Source organism: Leopardus geoffroyi, chromosome B2 (genome assembly GCF_018350155.1).
Source record: "Leopardus geoffroyi isolate Oge1 chromosome B2, O.geoffroyi_Oge1_pat1.0, whole genome shotgun sequence".
NCBI classification, from domain to species: domain Eukaryota; kingdom Metazoa; phylum Chordata; class Mammalia; order Carnivora; family Felidae; genus Leopardus; species Leopardus geoffroyi.
Genome location: NC_059332.1, coordinates 5,254,769 through 5,276,075, shown reverse-complemented (window position 1 = coordinate 5,276,075; position 21,307 = coordinate 5,254,769). Strand labels below are relative to the sequence as shown.

The 21,307-nt window shown below is 48.5% G+C and overlaps 1 protein-coding gene and 1 long non-coding RNA gene across 4 annotated transcripts in view; both read right to left on the bottom strand.

The window, feature by feature from the left end:
• Positions 1-152: 152 nt before the first annotated feature.
• On the bottom strand, positions 153-4,961 carry LOC123607950. Of its 3 annotated transcripts, none has more exons than XR_006717000.1 (4): positions 4,211-4,961; positions 1,901-2,030; positions 728-850; positions 153-262 (listed from the first exon to the last, which is right to left on the bottom strand). It is a non-coding gene; the product is annotated as an uncharacterized LOC123607950 (long non-coding RNA). The 3 variants fall into 3 exon arrangements; XR_006716998.1 differs by lacking the exon at positions 4,211-4,961 and adding an exon at positions 3,758-4,197; XR_006716999.1 differs by lacking the exons at positions 153-262; positions 4,211-4,961 and adding exons at positions 333-511; positions 3,758-4,197.
• A 1,087-nt stretch (positions 4,962-6,048) lies between these two features.
• The window catches only part of KIAA0319 (KIAA0319 ortholog), a 62,349-nt gene continuing 47,090 nt past the window's right edge, over positions 6,049-21,307 (bottom strand). The window contains 8 exon segments of the mRNA XM_045500411.1: positions 6,049-6,280; positions 8,803-8,893; positions 11,310-11,432; positions 13,358-13,500; positions 16,662-16,800; positions 17,370-17,508; positions 19,134-19,179; positions 19,181-19,265. Of these exon segments, the coding sequence (XP_045356367.1) occupies positions 6,049-6,280; positions 8,803-8,893; positions 11,310-11,432; positions 13,358-13,500; positions 16,662-16,800; positions 17,370-17,508; positions 19,134-19,179; positions 19,181-19,265 (998 nt within the window).

Below are 21,307 nucleotides of genomic sequence, written 5' to 3'. Positions count from 1 at the left end.
CCGGTTCGTTTTCAGTTTACATTGGATATTATTAGAGCAGTTCAGATATGTATGAAGACTCTTAGCAGACTACACCATCCCAAGCCTGCTGCTTTGGTATAAGGATTATTGTGAGCTGAAGATGCCCTGGAGAAGCAGATGCCAGAAAAGCTCTCTGCCTTCCCCCTATTTTCTTAAAAGCCGGACCTAAGTTTCCAAAGGTGCCCCATCCTCTAGTAAGGACTGAGGTTGGTCTCTGGAGACGACTCAAGACCCAGTCAGCCTGGAGAGGGCACCAAAGGAATCTATATAACAGATTTTCCCAACTGGCCTTTATCTCCCAACTGGCCTTGAAAGCCTATGACTGCTTCCCTCTGTCCTGCCAATTCTCTGCACACTGATCGTTCTTTGTTGAAGGTGCTCTGTAAGCCAAAGGGTTGAGCCACCTCTCTGTTCCTCATTCTCCCCCGTGTCTCCCATGTTTGCATGAGGCATGCCTGTTCATCAACTTCTGTGTGCTTCTCCCTTGTTCCTGTAGATTTCAGGGCAGGGGGCTCAGCCAAGAACACAGAAACGTAGAGGGAAAGTTATTTTTCCCCTCCTGCATGGGTAAATAGAGCTCCCTCCCTGGAGACCTGTGGTCCGTGAATGCCTCGGGCCAGGAGCCTGTAGGTGAAATTTTGTATCCCGGCCTCTGTCCTGTGATCTGAGCTCATTAGATATTTGCCAAACTGAACGGAAAACATACCTGGTTTGTAAGTGTGGCCACGTAACAGCATATTCTCCAGCTTTCCACATTTGCCAGCCTCACTCTTCCGCTCTTCCTGTTAATCCATTATGTACTTTTTCCCAAGTTTGGGTTTTTCCGATACTGAAAGGTATGGGGAAGAAATTCCCCGAGACTCTGCTCTTCAGATACAATCACTGTTAATTATTTTAACAATGTATATTTTCGCCCACTGTTCGTTTATATTTTAAGAAATTTCATGTGACCTTGCCGAATGTGACATTGAACAAAGGTAGATTTTTCATTAGAAGAAAGAGCAGTGCCACTGGATACCTCTCTTTGTCATTCCACTGATCTCATGCATTTCTTTTCACCTGATTTGATTTTTTTAATGCTTATTTATTTTTGAGAGAGAGACAGAGCATGAACAGGGGAGGAACAGAGAGAGAGGGAGACACAGGACCCAAAGCAGGCTCTAGGCTCTGAGCTGTCAGTGCAGAACCCGACGCAGGGCTTGATCTCACAGACCATGACATCATGACCTGAGCTGAAGTCGGATGCTTAACCGACTGAGCCACTCAGGCGCCCCATCACCTGCTTTGATTTTTAAAAAAATGAACATGGGGGGCGGGGCGCCAGGGTGGCTCAGTCGGTTAAGCGTTGGACTCCTGATTTTGGCTCAGGTCATGATCTGACAGTTTGTGGGTTAGAGCCCCACACTGGGCTCTGTGCTGACAGCATGGAGCCTGCTGGGGATTCTCTCTCTCTCTTTGCCCCTCCTCTGCTCTCTCTCAAAATAAGTAAATAAACTTAAAAAAAAAATGAACATATTGTAGTATTGTATTTAACTCATTAATGAGGAACCTGGTAAGGGTATTATAACCAGTGGAAAGGAGAAGCCAAAAGCTCCCCAAACTTGTATGGATGCACAACACTGAAATGGACGAGAAATGGAAACACACTGTGTAGGAGGGAAATCAGTCAAATCCTAGGACGGACAGAATTTGCATTTGGCACCGTTCTTCTCTACAATGTTAAAGTAAGAAAATGCCTCCAGGGCAATGAGTGTGAGAACCAGATAACCCAGGAAATAACCCTTTGCTGTGTATAGACAATGCATAGTTTTCCACTGACGCTGTTTTTGATTTTGATTTTTAAAATTACTTCATTACCAGCAGAAAACTCTCCACTTACCTCTTAATTTGTGGGGTTTTTACGTGCTCGGCCTAGGCCAGTACTTAGAAGCGTTATTTTCCATCTTCCTACCTTTTCTTCCATTCTGTCAGTAAATGTTCACCTGCTACAGCTTTGTTTCTAATTTAGCCTGCAACAAATTAAACAGCAAATTAGTGTGGTCTTCATTTATGAGGTCTGGGAAACCTCTCTGGAAAAACAGCAGGTCCTACTTATTCTGAGAGCATGGAGAAGCTAACCAACATATCCTATTTGCACATGTTATTTATAAATGAATGGAAATGGGTTTGGAAATCAGTCTGCAAGTTTACTTATCATCTATTTTTATCAGCTAACGAGAATGGTATCGCCACAGGTTAGGCCACAGACAGTCCTCTGTCCCAGTGTCCGAGGACATGGATGTTTTTGCAGGTACTTGGTCAGATTAGGGAAGACTGAGCTTTCTCTCTGTTGTGCTAAGGACTCAGGCCTTCAACTCTGGGCTCATCACCTTCAGGAGGACAGAGGTGATAATACTAAGTAGGCTTCAAATACAGGAAATTTGTCCATTCACTAAACTAATCTCAAAAAGGGAGACTCTCTGTTTAGCTGGAGACAAGCTGGCTTTGCATTTTTGTTTAACCTGTTCCTGACATTAACGGAAAAGCTTTTAGCATTTCCCTGTTAATCATGAATCTGTTTCCTCTCAACATCTTTCCACCCTTTATTCTGAAATAATTACAAATTCACAAGAGGCTGCAAAAGGAACAGATTCCTCTGTAACTTGCACCCATTTTCCCCCAGAGGCTACTGCTTACAGAACCAATAGCAGGAAACTGACACTAATTAGTATCATACTATTAAGTCAGTCCTTCTGCCAGTTTGCCCAGTCTTCATGTATGTTTAGATGTGCGTGATCCAACTTAAGCACATCAGCAGGTACGTTTGTGCAGTCACTGCCACGATCAAGATACGGAGCTGTTTCACCCCCACCAAGGAAATCCCTCCTACTATCTCTTTATACTTAGCTGGCTTTCAAAGTACGGTCACTTGGCCGGGTTTCTCGTTAAATTTTCATTCAAGTGTAACGTGCGTGCAAAGAAAAGCTTATGTAAGTGAACTCGCTGAATCTTCACAAACTGGGGACACCTTGTGACTGGGCACCAGAGAAAGAAATGGAGCACTGCCAGGCCCTGCCTGCGACCCTTTGGAATGACCAGTTTTTCAGGGAAGTCTCTGGACTACAGCTCTCTCTCTAGATGCCAGGAAACGTTTCACTTTCCCCCAAGATCAAAAGGAAAACACTTCTGCTTTGGGGAAGCTTTAAAGTAAGAGTTTATGCTAAGTTTCAGGTGGGCTCAGACTTGGAGGTTTTTTATTTTGTTTTGAATGTATTTGCAATAGTGGAAAGTCATCACTGTGGAGATTATAAAGATTTGACGCAAAGGGCAGTTTGGGTCTCTCAGTGAAAGAATACCGAGCTCCCGCAGGACTGAGGGCGACCTTGGAGCCCTGAACCTAGTTTAGGTAACCACAGTAGTCCCAACCCCATTACAGGGCTCTTTACTTCAGCAAGTATTTTCCTGGTCCAAGTTGCTAATGGATTCATTTAAATGGCTTGGAAAGGAGGAAACGTGACGGATAAAAAGCTCCAAAAGTGGATGTATATTATACGATCCCATTTATATGAAACTCTCGGATATTCCAGCTAATCTGTAGTGACAGTGGATCGGCTTGCCTGGGGAGGGAGAGGTTACCAAGAGTCAGAGAAAATTTCATCTCAACCGTGGTGACGTTTTCCCGGTTGTACACACACCGACACTTACCAAGTTGTACTATGTGTTTGCAGTTATTATGAGTCCGCTATACCTCACGTACCATTTAAGTCAACGAAGCTTTGATGCCAAGACTTTTACCCCAACCCAGTGGCTGGCTCGCTCATAAGCAGCCCATGTAACAGGCAGGCACGGCTGTGAGGCTTTAGGGAACCGACAGGTGACACGCCACCGTTCCAGAGTTCACAGCTGGGAACGCGACCACGCGGGAGGTACACAGTCGGGGTACACAGAAAACACGCGGGTTCCGCGGTGGGGAGAAACCGGGTTGGGGGCTAAGGCTTCGGTCCGCACACCTTCGCCAGCTGCAGGCCTCCTCCGGCAGGGAGCGCTCGACCGTTAACGTCGGGGCAGAGGTGGGGGCCTCGCGCAGGACGAGCGGGCCCCCTGCGGGACGGGCCCTCCAGCCCCCCCCCCCCCCCCAGAACCGGCTGAGAACTCTATGCAGGCTCACGATGGACCAGCCCCCCGCCCCAGGGTGCCCCGGGGAACTCACAGTGGGGGCGGGGGCAGAGCTGAGCTGGCGCAGTTCCTCCCGCGGGGGGGTGTCTGCGGCTGCGCGCATTGTTCCGCGAAGGGCCTGGAAGTGGGTGTGTGAAGTTGGGGCGGGCTCCAGAGACCGCTCTCCGCCTTCTTCAGTCACAGACACCACTGGCCCCGTAATGCGGAGCTCACGTCCTCCTCCACGGACTGGAAGCCAGCGGCGAGGGTCTCGCTGGCCGGCTTCTCCATCGCAGCTGCCGGGGAGCGTTCCCTCCACTGGGGACGCGCAGCGCTCCCGCGCCCCGAACGCCGCCCTGCCGGGCCTGCGATGCACCTGCCGTCAGGGTCCCCCGTGGTGGAAGGGAGGCAGAGGAGGTCAGGCACAGACCAGGGGCGGCTGAAGCAACTTTGAAACCCAGAGCCGTGGCGCAGGTGTGACCGCCCCAAGGCGGGAGACGAAGGAGGCTTCTGTCTTGTGTCCTCACCACCCGAAGGAATTCCTTTGCATCCCAGGAACAGATGGTCCGAAAAGGCCACCGAAAAGTTGCCCTCCTAACAGTTGAGGGTGGGAGGTCTTTGGGTAGTGAGGGAGGTGGGAGGAAAGATGGGCTTTACAGCTTAAAATTTTCACATTCAGTTCCCGGATCTACCACTTTGGGGCTGTGGTCCTTCCAAGGTGGACTGTCAGTCAGGACCGGTTGGGAGTACACAACACACGCATTATGCACACAAAGGTTTTAGCAAATGTGCGCTTCCTTTTTCACCCCTGCCCTCTCCCCCCACCTCCTATTTGGGCTTCATTCCCCGGTGCCAGAAATTTCTGGTCGTGCACAAAATTATGCAACTCTGTTCACGAGGTTATGGCACACATTAACGAAGATAAAGATCGGTGTAAAAAACATCACAGCTTCCTTCCGACATCACAGGGTGTGGCTAGTAACACAGAAAATGGAAGCATAAGGCAAAGAAATTATTTTTTCAAATAAAATTATAGTCTTAAACTTTTTAGTTGTGCCGTTCCCCATAAAATACAGTAATTAAAAACAAGATGATCTCATGAGGATGACTATTACCAGAGAAAACAAAAGCATCTTGAAAGCTTGAATTTGTTTCAAAGACCCATGGGACCTTTTCTCACTTGTTGCCACCCTGATGGTTTAAACTTGGTGGTTTAATCATAGTTTTACAGAAACTTGTACATCAGGATATTATTTAGGTGCCTGCATTCACACCCAAGGCCATGACATTGGTGCTCTGTGCTGTGATGGATCTCACCTCTCTTCTAATCTTCCCAAAGAATGCCAAGGGCACCAGCCTCAAGACTATGAGTGGAGAACAAGCACGAACCAACCAGCTTCACTCTAGTTCACTGCCCTGGGGTGCTCTGCAGTTGGGGATGGCTTGAGGTTTTTTTTTTTCCCATATATTTTAAAAGATTTATTTGGTAGAAAAAGGAAACCACTTTTTCTAAATATACTTTGTAGACATAAATACATTTTTTAAACATATGAAGCGAATGTCTATATCAATCCGTTATTATGGAAAGTATCTGTAGGGGCCAGTTATCATAGCCCTGCCATCCTATTTAAGACTGACTGTATTTCAGAGTTTGGGAATATATACAAAGTTGCTGAGTCATTATCACTATCTATGGCCCTCCAAATGCATGGCCTATGTACACATTCAACAAATGTTCCATGAGTTAATCAACACTTTTATCATGTTTAATGGAAACTGGGGCTAAGAGAAGCTTCAGTGTTGTTTGTTTTTCTAGGAGAAAGAAAAGGCCAGGAATGTTAACATGCTACCTTCAACTTTCAACCTACTGCTCATTTCTCCCCACTCCCCTTTCTATCTCCTCTGGACCTTCCTTCCCAAGTAGAGTGCCGGCCCCAGTCTGCTGCTCCCCCCTTCCCCAAGGTAACTCTCAGGCAAACGTCTGGATCCGATGATTTCACGGTGCCAGGTAAGCCTCCTGGAGCCCGCCTTACCGTATTTGGGCCTCAGCTCCGTTCTGTCCTGGTCATCCGTGTTATCCAGGGTGGCATACCTGGTGTTCTTCCTTATTTCGGTCCTCTCTCGTCTGCAAGGAAGAGGGAAAAGCTCAGGTCAGATTCTCAGGGAACTGGGAACCAGGAACTCAAACACGGGGCGGAATGAAGAGTCCACACTTGTACGAATGATGTGCACACATGGCCAGGTCTGGGTTCAGCGGACTCAAGTGCGCCGTGCATCTTGGGGAAACGTAGGAGCAGGACAGCCACCAGCACCCACGTGACTGCAGGCTCCCAGCTGAGCCTCGGGCCAGGCCCCTGGTAGGAATCCTCAGCACCTGTGTGTTTGCACAACAAGCTTTTCTTTGTAACTAATTCTTTACTCAGAAAAACCTGGAGGGGCGTCTGGGTGGCTCAGTCAATTAAGCGTCTGACTGTTGATCTGGGTTCAGGTCATAATCTCAAGGGGTTCCTGAGTTCCAGCCTCCAAGATTAGGCTGACAGTCCGGAGCCTACTTGAGACTCTCCCTTTCCCTCTCTCTCTGCCCTCCCTACTCTCTCTCAGAATAAATAAACTTAAAAAAAAAAAAAGAAAGGAAAGAAAGGAAAGAAAGGAAAGAAAGGAAAGGAAAGGAAAGGAAAGGAAAGGAAAGGAAGGAAGGAAGGAAGGAAGGAAGGAAGGGAGAAAGAGAAAGAGAGAAAGAAAGAGAGAGAGAGAAAGAAAGAAAGAAAGAAAGAAAGAAAGAAAGAAAGAAAGAAAGAAAGAAAGAAAGAAAGAAAGAAAAAGAAAGAAAGAAAGAAAGAAAAAGAAAGAAAGAAAGAAAGAAGAAAAAAGCCTAGGTGCACATGTTTTCCCTTGAACCTATACTGGCCTGGAATGCCCAAAATGTAGAATGAAAAGGCAACATAAACTAGCAACCAGAAAACAAAACGAAAAACAAACAAACCAGAAATATAACAGATCCCCCAAAACTAATTAGCAATAACCCGGTTTTTCATTTTTTCACAAGGCATGAAAACCACTGGGTGTGCGTCATCCTAAGCTGCAGGGGTTCTTTGAAAATACACTTCAAAGAATGGGAAGGTGTGCTGAGAACAGTTTCATGGCACTGAATCAGCTTTCTGATTGGTTGGTGACCAAGACCTTGGGCCTCTAATCCTTGATTTAGTGCTTGCTAGCTGGGCAACTCTGAGATAATTTTTTGATTGCGTCCTGACTCCATGTTCCCATCTGTAAAATGGGAGTAAAAACAGTCCCTTTTTATATGGTTGGTGGGAGGATTGGGAAATGTATGTAAAGCACTCAGAGCCACTCATCACAATGGCAGATACTTAATAAATGGTCACAGTCAACCACTTTATCATGACCGTATCTGCTTGATATGTCACCAAACTGCAGAATTTGTATTTTTTAAAACTTTCAGAGAAGTTTTACTACGGGATTGAGGCTTCTGAATACCTGTACACCACCCCCCCCCCCTTCACCAGCCTCACCTTTGGGAAAGTAATCACAAATAAAACCAAGATAATGGAAGTGGTTTCAAAAAGTAACTATTATTTAGGATACACATTCTTTTTAAATCATATCTCCCTTGGAGAGCATTTAGTGTTTCGTATAGGAAGTTGGGTTATCCCACACTGTCTTCTAAGGACTTGAGTAATCACTGTCTCTACAGATCCCCTCATACAGGGCTGGGCACAGAGTTCTGGAAGATTCAGTCAATGAGGCAGCTCATCGCCTTCTCAGTGGTCAGCTCCATGGAAAAAGAAAGAAAAACCTGAAGTAAAGCTTCTCTTTAGTGATCACATCGCCTTGATGAAAGTTTGGCATTTATTAAATAGAACTCAGATAGATTCTACTGTTGCTTCACACAAAAGAATCAAAATCTAAATTTGCTTGAGTGTTCCAGAACTCCTTTTTTTTTAATTTTTTTTTTTTTCAACGTTTATTTATTTTTGGGACAGAGAGAGACAGAGCATGAACGGGGGAGGGGCAGAGAGAGAGGGAGACACAGAATCGGAAACAGGCTCCAGGCTCTGAGCCATCAGCCCAGAGCCCGACGCGGGGCTCGAACTCACGGACCGCGAGATCGTGACCTGGCTGAAGTCGGACGCTTAACCGACTGCGCCACCCAGGCGCCCCAAGTGTTCCAGAACTCCTAACTCTCCTGAGGGCTGGCTGATCAGTCAGGCTGCTCCGGGAGTGTTAGAATGCACACAATGTGAGACGACACCAAGCAACATGAGATTGGATACAGAATTGCTGAACCTTCTAGGAAAGGAGAAGCTGCCTCTGCCATTATTCCATTTATCTGGGCACATACGCCTTGTGCGGGGCAGCGCCTCATAAAGGATTTTTTCTAAGTAGTCTCCACACCCCATGTGGGGCTTGAACTCACGACCCTGAGCTCAAGAGTTGCACATTCCACCAACTGAGCCAGTCAGGCACTCCTATAAAGGACTTTTAAAGTCTAGTTTGTCCCACAAAAAATGCGGCTATCGTATGGTTCAGCAGCTTGACAAAGCCCAGCAAGAGCGACTCCAGCTATCAAGTCCCGTTTGATGAGGTGTCTTGATTTCAGGGAAATACACAGACAAGCAGCCCAGGTACCCCTTGCAGCAGAAGATACAAAGCCAGGACAAGCCCCCTGTTAGTGTCAGAAGGGTGAGAACCACGGAGGTTATGGAGACTATACTCCACTCTGAAAAACAAGCAACCCAGAGTGGATGTGGTTACATACGACTCTCAGAACAATGTTCTCTCAGTGATTCACAAAGAATGTTTCTGAGTTCTTACAGGCACAGGCCATCTGTGGCCTGTGATCACGCCTCATGGAGCCAGTGGCAGAGCATAAGCAAGGTCAAATACAAATCAAGAATAACATGAAAGCACCCTACTTTTTCCAATCGCTTCGGGGACCTCATGGAGCATATTTCATGCTGACTTAAGGTCAGAATTATCCGAAAAAACAAATGAATTAAGAAGTAGTTGCCGGAAGCCAAGCTATCCAACCAGCCTGATGGCAGGGCCCCAGGCGGTGGACGGATGGGGACTGCAGGGTGGCCCACAAGTACAAGTACAAGTGAAGCTTCTCGTGCTCCCGCTTTTATGTAATTTGGCCTTAGCGTTGGTCAGGGCAGCCCCCCTACCAATGAAAGTACCTGGGGAATTGTCAGTTGGGGAATTGCCCACACCAGGCCCCCCAGGAAAAGAACCACTGGGGAAAGAAACTGTCCGCGGGGAAATTGTGTGGCCCCACATCCAGCCCTTGCCACCCCCTATAAAGACTTCTTTACCTAAAGGAAGGATGGGCCCATATATTTCCCAGCCAAGGAGGGGACAAATGGGTTTGAAATCCCCACTCCGGCAACAAAGGAACGTATCTATGGATACAAGTTACTCCAACCCCTAGGCCCGCTTGGCCCCCAGGAGGCGTTCCAGATGATAACCGGACCTGGTGGGTTAAGGTACAGAATGGTTCATTAGTTCCTAGGCATACATTGTTTCTCTGGGAATGCATTAAGCGTGGGTTCCCAGGGCCCTCTTGGCTCCCTCCTGGCACCCCAGACCAAAGCGAATACCTTTGTTCCTTGTAGTGCAAATGGTTCAAAGGAACAATTAAGAACTCATGTCCCTGTAAACGTTCCACTTGCAGTGTTGAGAGATAGATGACCTTTCATGAAAATAGCAAAGCAAATGCTTTATAGACAAATGTAGATACATAATGAAAATAATATGAAGAAATTAATCAATAAGCAAAAGGGCACAAGGGAACGTTACAAGAAAACACAGATATTGTTCCTTCATGGGTGATTACACAAAGGAATGTTTTTAGAATTAGGTAATGCCGAGAAACATAGATGACGCAGCTACAAGGAAATTGCTAACAAACATAATGCCACGTTTGCCACAATAAAGCGGCCAGTCTAACCCACTGCTGTTGTCTGTGTCCATTTGTTATTTTCTGTGACGCCGTTCATCCTTCGGGAACCCCTGGACCTGCTGGGGCTGGACCCCGGCAAGTAATGCCGCATGGGGTGTCTGGGTGGCTCAGTCGGTTAAGCGTCCGACTTCAGCCCAGGTCATGATCTCATGGTTCGTGAGTTCAAGCCCCGCGTCAGGCTCTGTGCTGACAGCTCAGAGCCTGGAGCCTGTTTCAGATTCTGTGTCTCCCTCTCTGCCCCTCTCCTGCTCGTGTTCTGTCTCTCTCTCCCTCTCAAAAACAAACATTAAAAAAATTAAAAAAAAAAAAAAATAGTGCCACAGACACCTAGGTACGGCGTGTCAAAATAGTCATGCCATAGGCACAAGAAACACAACCCTCCCCCCAAAGTAGGTCTGACTTGGTTTTCATAAAGCAAATAACATATCTGTGGGGCTGCCTATGACACGCAGACACTTTTCAGAGAGCCAGGCAGCAACTCAGAAACTACCTGATCTCTATTCCTTCCACATCCTTGCAAATGCCAGTGTAAAAAGCTCAGCCATGGCAATTCAGGAGCAGAGAAACCAAGGGGCCAAAGACATAGGCTTAATTCCATTAAGTGTTATACCTGCTGCTTGGAATAATGATCCAAGGGCTGACTATTTTCAAATTTTTCTGCCAAATATGTCCATCTGGATCTCCAAGGCAACGGAACTACCCTGAGAAATCGACTGTCATTAACATAGTTTCCTCCCCAGAGGAGACCTGAGGGCACCAGGCTGGCCAGCTAAGAAGGTGGCTCCAATTTTGGGTGCCTGCCCAGCCAGACATCCAGGAAGAGAAGGCCAGATTCTGTCCTTCGGAGATACTTCACCAGAACGCCAGCGGAGCCCAAGCCACGGTGGGTGTGACCTGAAAATGGCCCGTGTGGCCCAAAGCAAGTGTCTCAGCCGAGCTGGGGTCGTTTGCGAAATCAGCTCTGCCAAAGTGACTTTCCCCATCGGAAGTCTTCCGGAAACGCCTAAGCACACCTGCTCTGGTGGGAGGTGGGGAGGATCTTAACTCACTACTCCTCGGCCTTCGGGTGAGAAAAGGGTGAATTCTACAGCTGCAAAGCGGGGCACACATTTCTGGTATTCCCGAGCGGCCCGACCCGGTGCCCTTCACCCGCAGCTGCGCCCACAGAACTCACCACAGTTGCTCTCCCTGTCCTGGAGGTAACGTTCCATCGGGTTCTCCACCCACAGTGGACAGCACACACAGAGCTTTGTGACGGGGTCGCAGTGGCCGTGGCCGGAGGACTCCAGAAGGCAGTCTGCAAAGAGGGGTTGGTGGCTGAGGCTACCAGGGTGGGCAGGGGGTCCCAGCTCCCGCCTCCTGTGGACTTTCACTAGCACAGGCCCTGCAGGGACGCATCTTGCTGACTTGAGAGCCTCTTACGGTACCGTGGGGGTGCCAGGGAGTCTCTCCCATCAGGAAGCAAACGAAAGGAAAGAAAAAACCAATCTGTACCAGGAAACAAAAGCCTTAAAAATGTAGCAGGGACGTAGTACCCTCTGGCCTAAGCAAGATAAATTCTAAGAATCCATCCAGTGAAGACAACTGAGATGTGCACAACAATTTACCTATGATTACAGCATTATTTAAAGTCAACCTTAAAGTCCGTGAGCACAGGACGGGTTGACCACATCCAGGATCAAGGACCACGCAGCCATAAATATCCTACTGAGGGAGAATCATAAAGAATCTGAGAAAATGGTCATTGTAGGGTTTGAGGTTTAAAAGCAGATTAAAAATATCTATCCAATTATCCTCATTGTGTCACAGGTTTCTGGAGATGGAAGAACTGGACAGAAATGCATCAGAATATTAACAAAAGTTAAGTTTGGAGAGAGGGGATTCTAGGCTCTAGAATCTAGAGGATAGTTTTAAATTTTTTTTTTTTTGTGCCTTTCTGGATATTCTAAATTTCCTACAACAGATAGATATTTCTTTCGTAGTTAGAAAAAAGGGATTAGGGGCGCCTGGGTGGCGCAGTCGGTTAAGCATCCGACTTCAGCCAGGTCACGATCTCGCGGTCCGTGAGTTCGAGCCCCGCGTCAAGCTCTGGGCTGACGGCTCAGAGCCTGGAGCCTGTTTCCGATTCTGTGTCTCCCTCTCTCTCTGCCCCTCCCTCGTTCATGCTCTGTCTCTCTCTGTCCCAAAAATAAATAAACGTTGAAAAAAAAATTTAAAAAAAAAAAAAAAAAAAGAAAAAAGGGATTAAAAAAAATTAAGTTAGTGCATGTCAGCACTGAGGACGTCAGCCACACACAGACACGTCTCTGACACAAGCTAAGTGTTACGACGCGACGTCATTATGTCCCTTGTAATGCTCACAGTCCTCGGCACCTGCTAGAGGACGGGTCACGTCCCACATCGTGAGGGAGTCATGTTCCTCCTAAGGTAACAGAGAACGTGAGCAGAGAGCACGTTTGCACCCACACCCGTGATTCAGGCTGGTGCTGGGACGGGGCAGAAGCCAGGGACTGTGACAAGGAGGTACAATGGAAGGCACGTAGCGTGTGCCCCCACTTCCAGGGGCGTATGGGACACCATCGTCACCCCACCCCGATGTCCAAGGTAAAAAACCATGTGAACGCAGCTTTTCCGGCCCATAATGCTTCTCCGTCCTTAACACTGTTCTGACGGCTTAAGTACGACATTTCTGACAAAGACCGTTGTCTAGAGTATAGTTTTAACGACTGACCCGTGAGCCCTTGCTCCTCAGAGACAGAGAGCAGTTGGCAGATGTGCTGGAGGAAACGCCCTGGAGAGATACGTGCAGAACAAGTCTCCGGACGCCCACGAGCAAATGCTCGCACGCCACGCCGCTTTTTGTGCCAGCAAAACTCAGCCACGCCTGGCCAGTGTCATTCTTTTAGAATACTCCCCAGAGGAGTCATCCTGCAGGGATATTCTTGGAGGAATTAGGGTTAATATTTAATTTCTAATTAGGAAGATAAGTTTTGGACTTTGTTCCCACACAGCCCAAAGAGACCATGGGACCTCACCGCTGTCCTGTCACACCGGAAACAGATCTTGCTTCTCCTCCAAGAAATCTGTTGCTTTAACCTCAACGGGCAGTTGTTCATGTTTCTGGGAGATTCTTGCTGCGTTTATCTGACCGCATGTCTCGCCCAGCACCGCACAGTTCTGAACGGACAAGTATTTGCATCACGGGGACTCTGGAAAATGCACCTGCTGTGTCAACCCTCAAGACTGTGAAAAGCAAGAAATCCTCCTTCTCCTCAGGGAGCTGTCTATGCAGACCCCGCACCACGTCGGCAGCTTCGAGAACCACGGACGGCGGCCCGGTCTGTACAGAAAACACAGTCGCGGTGCTGCCGAGGAGACAAGGAGAGAGGACAGCCACGCGGTCAGGCAGTGACCGACGGGACACGTCCACGCCGGCCATGTGACCTGTGAGAAGGGGCACTGTCACGGCTGTGTCGTCTGGCAGGGGCGCGGGGGCGCGTCTTGTGGGCCGAGGAATTGACCTGTTTGCATTTACAAATGAAGGCTCTTCAATGGCAGAGCCACGGGGTCACCTGATGACAGACCTTTATATAAGGAATGTGACAGGCATATGGGTGCAAACAGACTCACCCGTGCACAGGGTGACATTGTTATCTTTTCACGGAGGTAGAATTTACTTACCTTGAAAGTCACCTTCTAACGCGTATCACTCGTGGCTTCTGGTCTATCCCCTGCCACCATCTGACTCCAGAACACTGTCGTCACCTCAAGAAGAAAGGCTGCGCCCATTAAGAAGCCACTGTTGGGGCGCCTGGGTGGCTCCGTCGGTTGAGCTTTGGACTTCGGCTCAGGTCACGATCTCACACTCCGTGAGTTCGAGCCCTGCATCGGGCTCTGTGCTGACAGCTCGGAGCCTGGACCCTGCTTCAGATTCTGTGTCTCCCTCCCTCTCTGCCCTTTCCCTGCTTGGGCTCTGTCTCTTTCTCTCTTTCAAAAATAAACATTAAAAAAAAATCTAAGAAGTCATTCTTCATTCCCTCCTCTCTCCAGCCCCTGACAACCACTAATCTACTTTCTGTCTCTCTGGATTTGACTATTCATTCGCTATAAATGAAGTACACGCGAGGCATTTTGTGTCTGGCTTCTTCCACTTTGCAGGATGTGTTTGCTGTTTACCCAGGTTGTAGCATCGATCGGCACTTCTTTCCTACTGCCGAATGATAGTCTACCGTATGGACAAACCTCATTTAATTCACGCATCCATCAACTGCTGACGTTCAGGTTGCACCCGCTCTGGCTGTATGAATAATGCCACCGTCCGTGTTCATGTGCAAGTTTCTGCGTGGACATACGTTTACCTCATCTCTTGGGCACACAGGAGCGGAATTGCCAGGTCATATGGTAACTACACCCAGCATTTTGAGGTACCGCTACACTGTCTTCCACGGTGGCTGCACCATTTTCTATTCCCATCAGCAATGTGGAGGGTTCTGCTCTTTCCACATAATCACCAACGCTTTGTTATGGTCGGTCTTTTGGATTACAGCTATCCTAGTGGGTGTGAAGTGATGTCTCAAAGGGGTGTTGACTCACATTTCCCGGTTAGTTCATGATGTTGAGCATCTTTTCACGTGCTTATCAGCCATTTGTATGTCTTCTTTGGAGAAATTTCTCTTCAAATCTGTATTAGTTTTCAAGGTTGCTGTAAAAAGTACCACAAACTGGGTGACTTATAACAGAAATCTATTCTCTTGCAGTTCTGGAGGCCAGAAGCTCAAAATCAAGGTGTAGTCAGGGCCATCGTCTCTCTGAAGGTTCCAGGGGAGAGTATGTTCCAGGCCTTTGTCTCACTCCCGGTGCCGCTGGCAGTCAGCTTTCCGTGCTCATAGATGCATCAGTCCAATCTCCGCCTCTGTTATCACATGCTGACCTTCCCGTGTGTCTGTCTCTGTCTCTCTTCTTATAAGGACTCAGTCACACTGGATTAAGGGCACCCTACAGCAATATGACACCTCAACTAATCCCATCTGCCACAACCCTATTTCCAAATACAGTCACACTCACAGGTCCCTAGAGGATAGGACATAAATGTGTCTTTTGAGGGGACCCAAAATCAAACCTACAAGTTTTTATCATAAAAGGCTGTTGGATTTCGTCAACTGCTTTTTTCTGTGCCTACTAAGATGATCATATGGTTTTTGTCCTTTATTATACGGTTTATTACATTTGTTGATTGACCCACCCTGCATGCCTGGGATAAATCCTGCTTGTCTATGGTGTCTACGTCTTTTAATATATTGCTGGATGTAGTTTCAAAGCACTTTGTGGAGGATTTCTGCTTCTATATTCACAAGGGACAATGATCTGTAGTTTTCTTGTAGTATCTTCATCTGGTTTTGATATCAGAGTAAACACTGGTCTGATAGAATGAGTTGGAAAGTGTTCTCTCCTCTTCTACTTTCTGGAAGAGTTCGTGGACTGGTTTGTAGAATTCACCAGGGAAGCCATCACTCTGGGCTTTATAGGAAGTTATTGATTACTGATTTACTCTCTTCACTTGCTATAGGTCTATTAATTCTAATTTCTTCTTGAGTCCTTCGTTATAGTTGTGTCTTTCTAGGATTTTGTCCATTTCATCCAGGTTAACTAATCTGTTGACACACAACTGTTCATGGTATCATCTTTTTTATTTCTACGTGATTGTAGGAATATCGCCTTTTATTCCTGATTTTAGTAGTCTGAGTCCTCTCTCTTTTTTCTTAACCAATCTAGCTAAAGGTTTATCCATTTTGTTGATCTTTCAGAGAAATAGTGTTTGGTTTTGTTGATTTCCAGATGTGTTTGGTTCAGTGGTTGATAGTTTGTAGTAAGGGAAATCTGTGATCTGTTTTGAAAGAATTCTATAATAAAAATAAAGTTTTTTTTTAACTTGGTATTTTTCTAAGTAAACTTTAGTTATCTGGAGAACAAACCCAAACAGAGTGACTGACAATAACTGGCAAATAGATTTACTGTGAATGGTAGGTTTTCATTCCCATATTCTCTCTCCTCCTTCCCTATTCTATCATTCATAGATTGGATAAAAGTTCAAAAATAAAAGCTCAATTAAATACATAAATCTTATAGGAGACAAAGGACCAAAGTTTAGCCTCCCAGGCTCCCAGAAGACAGAAAAGGTAATCGGTGGTCCTCTCGCACTGAGACAAGCCTCAGTCCTGTGACTATGGGGCAGGACTGAAGTCTGGCCATGAGACATCCTCTGTGAGAGCCCCAGGCCATTTGCATGCCCTCTGAAGATAGCAGAGCTAACAACCAGTCCCTGCTGGTGTTTGCTACCTCCTTCATTCAGAATGTTCTTGGTCAACAAACATTCACTGAGACTTGTAGGAAGGACCCGCAGTGATGTCGTCCTCACTGCTCCCCTTGGAGGAAAAGAGCGTATGAACGTGGTACAAGCGCGTGCAAACAACAGAGAAGCAGCAAAGGAAATGAACGGCACGACACCGGGCTGGTGTGCAGCTCGCACCTGAGACCCGAGTGGGCCTGGATCTTCTGGACCTGAACGTTCGCTGCCAGCTGCGTCATGAGCATGTCCTTCTGCTGCCCCGTCAGCTGCCCCACGCACACCTGCAGGACCAGCTTCACCAGGCCACTCTTCCTGGGGTCTGGGAAAGACAGCACACAGGGTCTCCGCCGGGAAGACGATCAAGGGAGCAAGGGCTGTACGAGAGCTTGAAGAGCTTAAAAGGATCCCTGGTGATTTCCTCACTTGCGTTTCAGGACCCGGACATATCTTTGCAAACAGGGCAGGGGCTGCTGTCTGAGAGCACGTCTTCCTTGTTGACAGTTTTCTTCCGGGAAGACAATCAGAGTACCTACACAGCCTCTGGGGCTAATAACACCGCACGCCCTGCCCCAGGCCTGGATGGGGATCACTGCCCAGGGCACGAGGCAGGTCGGGCCTCGCGTCCCCTCACCGGGGCTGCCTCCCTCCGCGCTTCCCAGCACCGAGGCCCTGTGTCCGGCAGGAAAACAAAAGTGAAGTGAGATTTGCTGCCACATCCAAGCCCCCTCTGTGAGTCTGGAGGCTGAGACCGTTTGGGACAATGAAGTGCAGAGACAGCCACCAGGTGGCTCTGGCCAGAAGCTGAGGCCGCAGGGGCGTCCCGCCCTGGCTACCCGACAGGGGACCGCCCAGCTCAGTTAACCCAGGGGCAGAAGCCCGTAAGCACACCTGGCCCCACTTCCCCGGTGGCAGTGTCCGTGTCCGCGGTCCCCTGGCTGTCAGCCACTTGCAAGTGGAATGTGTAGACGCCCTCCACCAGATCGGTAAGCCGCACGGCTGCGGTGCGGTCAGAGCCACCAGTGACATCCTGCAAAATCACACGCTTCGTGAGCCCGTGGTCAGTTCCCAATGACCAGTCTTCTGTCGGTCCCAGGAGGGATCACCCACGACCGCAAGATCATGCCCTGAGCTGATACATCAAGTCAGACGCTCAACCGACTGAGCCACCCAGGCGCCCCGGCATGTGCATGATGTGAAGGGGCAGGCTGGAGGGAAGAGGGGTGATGGGATAGCTGCAGATGGGGGTGGCCCTGCGCTCTCCCGCAGAAAAGACGGGGGACACGGAGCGCTCGCTCGGTGCTTCCTGAGCTGCGCTTAACCAACGGCTGTCCAGTCACTACTAAATCATTAATTTTGTGCAACAGAGGGAAAACCTGTTGAAATCAGGGGGAAGCACCCTGAGGAGTTTTCTGGGCCTTCTCTCCAAACAGCGTTCTACAAGCATCTCCTCTTGGGCCTCCCCCCAGGATATCACATTCCCCTTCTCAAATGACCCAAGAGCCGGAGTAGATCATTTCTGCTCTGGAGGCTCGAGGCTCCGAGGAGCCAGAGAAGAATGCCAGCCCCCCCTGCCCTGCACTGGCTCGCAGAAGAGGGCGGTAACCAAAGGGGACGGGAGCCGTTACCGGCAGAAGATCCACCGTCTGGCTGACGAGCGTCGGGTCCAGAGGGACTCGTTCGGTTCCTCCCCTGCGACCACTTGTTTGGTACGTTTCCAAGAGCAAACCTGTGTCTCTCAAGTTGCGACAATGGCAGGAATGAAGATGTGCCTACAGTTATACCCTAAGAGGTGGAGGAATCTGACAGGGAGAAACGTCGGCAAGGAGCTGAAAACTTGGGTCTGGTCTGGTTAAGGACGAGTTCGCTGACCTTGGCCAAGTCCTCTGCCATCTGTGTGAAACGGGGACAGCGCCCTTTGACCTGCTGACCTATCCAGCGGGAAGTGAGGAAAAGGGAAGAATCCACTTGGACCCAAATAAGAACAGCGGGGACACTGAGGAGTAGAATGACTGCCACGGGAGGACTCGGCTTCGAAGCACCCCCAGGCGATGATGCCCTTCCCCGTCCAAAGTCTGCAGTCCGCTCAGGGAAAACTCAGAAAGGACAGCTTTCGTTTGAATCTGAAAGCAGCCTGCTGCCTCCAGCCCCCAGAGGAAACCTAGAAACATGAACAGCTTAGTGGGGAACACAGGAAGGGAGACAAGGTCATAACAGAAACGCCGCTGCAGACTGAAGTGTGTTGCCTCCAAATGCTGATGCTGAAGCCCGAGCCCCCCAGTGTGACTGACCGTATTTGAAACGTGGCCCGCGAGGACATGGTTAAGGTTAAACGAGCTCCCGAGGGTGGGGCCCTGATGCCACACGTTAAGGTCCTTGTAAGAAGAGACACCACGACACAGCCCTCTCTCCCTCTCTGCCATGTGGGGACACGGGGAAAAGGCGGTCACCTGTGAGCCAAATGGAGAGCTCTCCCCACGTACCGAATCGCTCAGCACCTTAACCTTGGACTTCATGGGCTCCAGAACCGGGAGAAATGTCTGTCTCATGTGGAAGCCACTTAATTCACCCATTTGTGGTATTCCTTACAGCAGGCCAAGCAGACTAAATGCACGAAATGACACATGGGCCTGGGACAACCCGCTGAGCACTCACCCCAGCTGGGCTCTGGCCGTCCCGGATCCACAGGTGGGACACAATCCCTTGAACCGTCCAAAGTAATGCAGTTATTGGGAAACACAAGCACGTGCCGGCCACCAGCCTGGGCTCTGGGAGGGCTATTATTTTCTAAGTCAAATACAACAAAAATGAAAGCAAAGAGATGGATTTAAAACACTGGTGGTAGAAACATGCCATAAAATACACAACTGTTCTACCTCGCAGCTGTGTAGATTTAAAATATCCAGGAGGCATTATTTTTCTACCCATTAGATAATAGACTTTTTATTTTATTTTTTACATTTATTTACTTTTGAGAGACACAGAGAGTGAGCAGGGGAGGGGCAGAGAGAGAGGGAGACACAGAATCCAAAGCAGGCTCCAGGCTCCAAATGCTGTGAGCACAGAACCTGATGCAGTGCTCGAACTCACGGACCATGAGATCATGACCTGAGCCGAAGTCAGACACTTAACTGAGCCACCTAGGCGCCCCAGGATAACAGACTTTCTTAGAGCTCTGTTTATGCTCGGTTAGTTGTAATTTGGCAGCCTCTATAATGGGAATGTTTCCAATACTTTTATGGTTCTTTTCTTTTTAAAAAAGAGAAATAATGACTTTAGTTATCAGGGTCCAGAAAATGAAAATATTTTAATTTAAAATATATTCTGAATCATTCTGCACTGGTCCACACTATGTGGCCATAGAAACATCTACTCCTACTACTGCCAAATCTTGCTTAAGTAAGTTAAAACTCGAGTCAAAAACAATTAGGTCTTGGGGTGCCTGGGTGGCTCCGTCGGTTGAGCGTCTGACTTCATCTCAGGTCATGATCTCACGGTTCATGAGTTCGAGCCCCGCGTCGGGCTCTGTGCTGACAGCTCAGAGCCTGGAGCCTGCTTCTAATTCTGTGTCTGTCCCTCTCCCCCTCATGCTCTGTCTCTCTCTCTCAAAAATAAATAAACGTTAAAAAAAAACAAAAAAACAACAACTGGGTCTTCACTCCTCCGACTGGGTGTTAGATGTACATGAACAACGTAAGAGGCATTTCTGGTATTATCGCCTCAGGAGAGAGGGGCCAGGGAGAGTTGGCAGCCTGGGGTGCGGGAGGGAGAACATAATATGACCCAGCCCCGCTTTGGGGGGTGAGGCTGCCATGGGGGAGATCCTGCTTGCTCAGGTGGGGCTCTGGGGCCCTACCGGCCCCTGGCAAACACCCCTCAAAACAAGTCAAGCTACGGACATGGTATGAGAATAGCCAGATGTTGATCCAAGGGAGTAATGAGCATCCCGTCAATCCGCCGCTGCTTTCCCCCTAAGACCCCAGAGGTCAGAGCAGAGGTGACGGTACCACTGTCAGCGTTTCCACACTGTTCACCACGCTGCCTTTTGGGGAAAACCCGTGCTGGCGAGAACCTGTGTGCAGGAGGCTGAATTCCACTGTGGACAGAAGGGGAGGCTGGAAACCCCAGAAACAGGCCGGCAGCCGACAGAGTAAGCCTGAAAACCCTTCTGTGAAGAACAATGACTAGATCCTCTCTGGCTTCAAGACTGGACCTTAAGGTGGCCTCTTCCTTCCATGCTTCTGTCCCCGCGATCCTGATCTCCACTTAGGGGGCTGCCCCGGCACCTCTCTGGACATTCGGTCGCCGCAGACCCGCTGCGGCTCTCCCAGGACCGGTGCCCCCACCCGTCCGTGTGCTGAAGTCACAGTTCCTCCATCACTTAGACACCCTCTTTTTTCCCTCTGGAACCGTCAAGGCATCAAGTCCTGAGAACTCGGGCTCTAAGAGGTCTTGCCAGTCTATCGTTTTTTCTCTGCTCTCCCTGATTTTGGCCCCATCAGACTGGGGTTTCCTTTTGGAAAAAGCCAACTCTCTCAGGTAAAACCACATGACGCCAGGGTTTGCTTTAAAAACTCCAACTAAATATATGCACAATGGAATACTACTCAGCGATCAAAAACGAAACCCTGCCATTTGCAACAACAAGTTCCATCCAGGAACTACAGAGTATTATGTTACGTGAAATAAGTCAGCCAGAGAAAGATAAATATCACAGGATTTCACTCATATGTGGAATCTAAGAAACACAACAGTTGAACATAGGGGAAGGGAAGGAAAAATAAAATAAAAACAGAAAGAGGGGCAAACCATAAGAGACTCTTAACTAC